Below are 3,367 nucleotides of genomic sequence, written 5' to 3'. Positions count from 1 at the left end.
ACTCCTTTAGTTTAGGGGGACTCTTAGCAGCTATCTCCTTTACTGTATCAGCTTCTTGCAGGAGCATAATAAATGGGTAATGTCGCCCTGGCCATTTTTGCACAGACTACAAGATGTTCGAGATGGCTCCCTCTTCCATGGTGGAAGATTCTGAGTGCACAGGATCAAGCCAAGATGAAGTTTTAAGAATTTTAATTTCTGTGATTTCGGGTACCCAAATTGAAATATTTTTGAGGAGCTAAGACTTCACAAATTTGTAATTGTTCACAGTTATCCAGGCGTGTGATCCTACTGAAAAGGCTGCTTTGCCCTCCACCAGCGCCAATTTTTTCAAAGATTTCCACACTAATTTCTTAAAAGCTGAATTGTGGGTCTGCGTGTTCCAAAGGGCCAAGAGTCCAGTGCATGCTAGAGCCTCCTGAAGGTAACTTCTTGCAGGAGAATCCTCCCTCTGCTGAAGATCTTGCCATAGAAGCTGATTTCGAATTTTGGGGGCCGATAGTCTGATTTTGTTCCAGCAGTTGATAGATGCGCCGAATCTGGCCCAGGTTTGCTTCAGTAGCCCAAATTCCAGCCTAATTTGCACCGGGGAAGTATAGTTTGGAAGGTTGAACGTGGTTCTGTATGCTTTTACTAAAGTTGTGTCCAACAGTTTAGCATCTCTCCCTCTTAAGACTTCACTACCATAAATAATTGTGAATCGTCAATGATTAAGGCTATTAAAATGAAACGCATCAGACCATGAATGGGTGCTGCCGCCCTGTGGCATAATAAATAGCTCTTCTTCGCACAACATGTGCTTCGGCAATTTTCTTTCATTTTGCTGGCTACAACATAGCGGGACGCTCCATTCCCGTGGTCTGCTGAGGCTGCCCTGGAGGGTCAGAGGCTCCTGCTTATGGAGAATTCTGTGTGCATTGGTGACAAGAGCTTAACCCGCTCTTACCCAAGGATTTACCTGAAAGTCACTTGACGAATAGGGAAAGAGCAAGGGAGACAAGAGAGGTATTATGACTCCTTCTTGCAGTTTGTGAAAAGAGATATTTAAAGGTATTGCGGCAACACCAAGAGCAGCAATTTAAGAACTTGTGCATCTTATAAACAATGTATGCATTTTGCCTGGATTGGTACTTACCCTGATGGTGCATTATGGGATTTAGAGACGTTAACAAAGCGGCAACTGTTCGTCTATGATTAAGGCTATTAAGCCGAAGCGCGTGAGACCTTAAACGAGTGATGACATCCTGTGGCATAATAAATAGCTCTTCTTCACACAAGATGCTTTTCTCTATCACCGTCAGCCATGCCGAAGGGGAAGAAGGCTAAAGGAAAGAAGGTGGCCCCGGCCCCTTCAGTGGTGAAGAAGCTCGAGGCCAAGAAAGTCGTCAACCCCCTCTTTGAGAAGGGACCCAAAAACTATGGCATTGGCCAGGATATTCAGCCCAAGCGTGATCTGACTCGCTTCGTGAAATGGCCTCGCTACATCCGGCTGCAGCGCCAGAGGTCCATCCTCTACAAGAGGCTCAAAGTACCACCTGCGATCAACCAGTTCACGCAGGCCCTGGACCGACAGACTGCTACCCAGCTTTTTAAGCTGGCCCACAAATACAGACCAGAGACAAAGCAGGAGAAGAGGCAGAGGCTCTTGGCTCGAGCTGAACAGAAGGCTGCAGGCAAGGGGGATGCTCCAACCAAGAGGCCACCAGTGCTCCGTGCAGGAGTGAACACAGTAACCACTCTGGTTGAAAATAAGAAGGCCCAATTGGTGGTAATATCCCATGATGTGGACCCTATCGAGCTTGTAGTTTTCTTGCCTGCTCTCTGCCGTAAAATGGGTGTTCCGTACTGCATCATCAAGGGCAAGGCCAGGCTGGGGCAACTAGTCCACAGGAAGACCTGCACTTCAGTTGCCTTAACACAAGTTAATCCGGAAGATAAGGGTGCGCTAGCCAAGCTGGTAGAGGCCGTCAGGACCAACTACAATGACAGATACGATGAGATTCGTCGTCACTGGGGTGGTGGTATCCTGGGACCTAAATCGGTGGCTCGCATTGCAAAACTTGAGAAAGCCAAGGCAAAGGAGCTGGCCACCAAGCTGGGTTAAGTCAACAGCATCTGTTCTGTACATAATAAACTATGAAAGGAAAAATGCTGCATTGTGTTTTTTCCTGAAATAAAATTACTTGTTCACACAAGATGTGCTTCGGCAATTTTGTTTCATTTTGCTGGCTGTAACATAGCGCTCCGTTCCTGTGGTCTGCTGAGGCTGCCCTAGAGGGTCTGAGGCTCCTGGAGGGTGGGAGGCTCCTGATTAGGCAGAATTCTGTATATATATATATATATATATTCAAAGCACCTCCAATTTCACTACCGAAATAAGACTCCGACACTTGGGTGAGCTTCACCATCCAGCTGCAGTTTATTATCTTTGCTTGACGCGTTTCGGCACACTTGCCTTTTTCACAGATTAAGGAGAACTCCAACCAGCAATTATCACAATTCCAATTTATTCCTGCATGCCAAAAACATCTCTACGCGTTTCGGTCCCTTCAGAGACCTTGCTCACGAGAATGGCAGAGTAACTCAACTAACTATAACAGGGGAATTTCTATGGTTTTCTATGAGTGAAATGTCCAACTAACTATACTGTCCCTGAAACCTATGTTTTTTTCAGTGAATTTCTAAGGTTTTTTAAATGCTAATTCCTAACTATAACGTCTGTAAAACCTATGGTTTTGTCAGTGAATTTCAAAGGTTTTTTAAATGTTAATTTCATATTTTAATATTTATAAAACCTATATTTTTTCAAATTTTTAAAATAATATTTTCGAACTCTATAAATCTTTTTTTAACTTTAAAAATTATGTAATGTTTTATATCTTCAAAACAATAATAAATATAATTTTCTTTTTTTCTAACAAAACTAGAGTCCTGTACCGGTAGTCTACCAAGCTCCATCAGCACACAAATCCTATCCGCCATATTGAAATGATGCGCATTTTGAATCCGACGAGTTCGTGGTACCACGTCCCGCGTAAGAACATATACGTATGAGGTCGTCAGCTGGACGGTGCGAGCGGTGGTATACGGGTTTCTTGGTGTAGACAGATAGTGAGTGCACTCGTATCAGGGAGCTAGTACTTCACTTACACCGATAACTCTATTGAACTTAAGACTATTTTAGATTTTTACTTGCCATACTTTGAAGGGACGACTGCTGCCTTCTTATGGTTTTATGACTTATGACATGACTCATTGACTTGGGACGTTGTGTATGTGTACTACGTGTCCCGGAACTATATTAACAACTTTATCCGTCTGATTATTTTTGCCTTGAAAAAGTCTTTGTAAGACGAAACACGTGTCG

At 43.7% G+C, this 3,367-nt stretch overlaps 1 protein-coding gene across 1 annotated transcript; it reads left to right on the top strand.

Moving 5' to 3' along the window:
* Window positions 1-1,287: 1,287 nt before the first annotated feature.
* Window positions 1,288-2,149, top strand: LOC146817275 (large ribosomal subunit protein eL8). The gene has a single exon (XM_085610862.1). It carries the CDS (start codon window positions 1,304-1,306, stop codon window positions 2,102-2,104), a length of 801 nt encoding a protein of 266 aa, XP_085466988.1. The 5' UTR covers window positions 1,288-1,303; the 3' UTR covers window positions 2,105-2,149.
* Window positions 2,150-3,367: the final 1,218 nt, after the last annotated feature.

The sequence above is a fragment of the Triturus cristatus genome, chromosome 6, assembly GCF_964204655.1.
Source record: "Triturus cristatus chromosome 6, aTriCri1.1, whole genome shotgun sequence".
NCBI lineage: Eukaryota > Metazoa > Chordata > Amphibia > Caudata > Salamandridae > Triturus > Triturus cristatus.
This window is presented reverse-complemented; position numbering and strand designations above follow the sequence as displayed.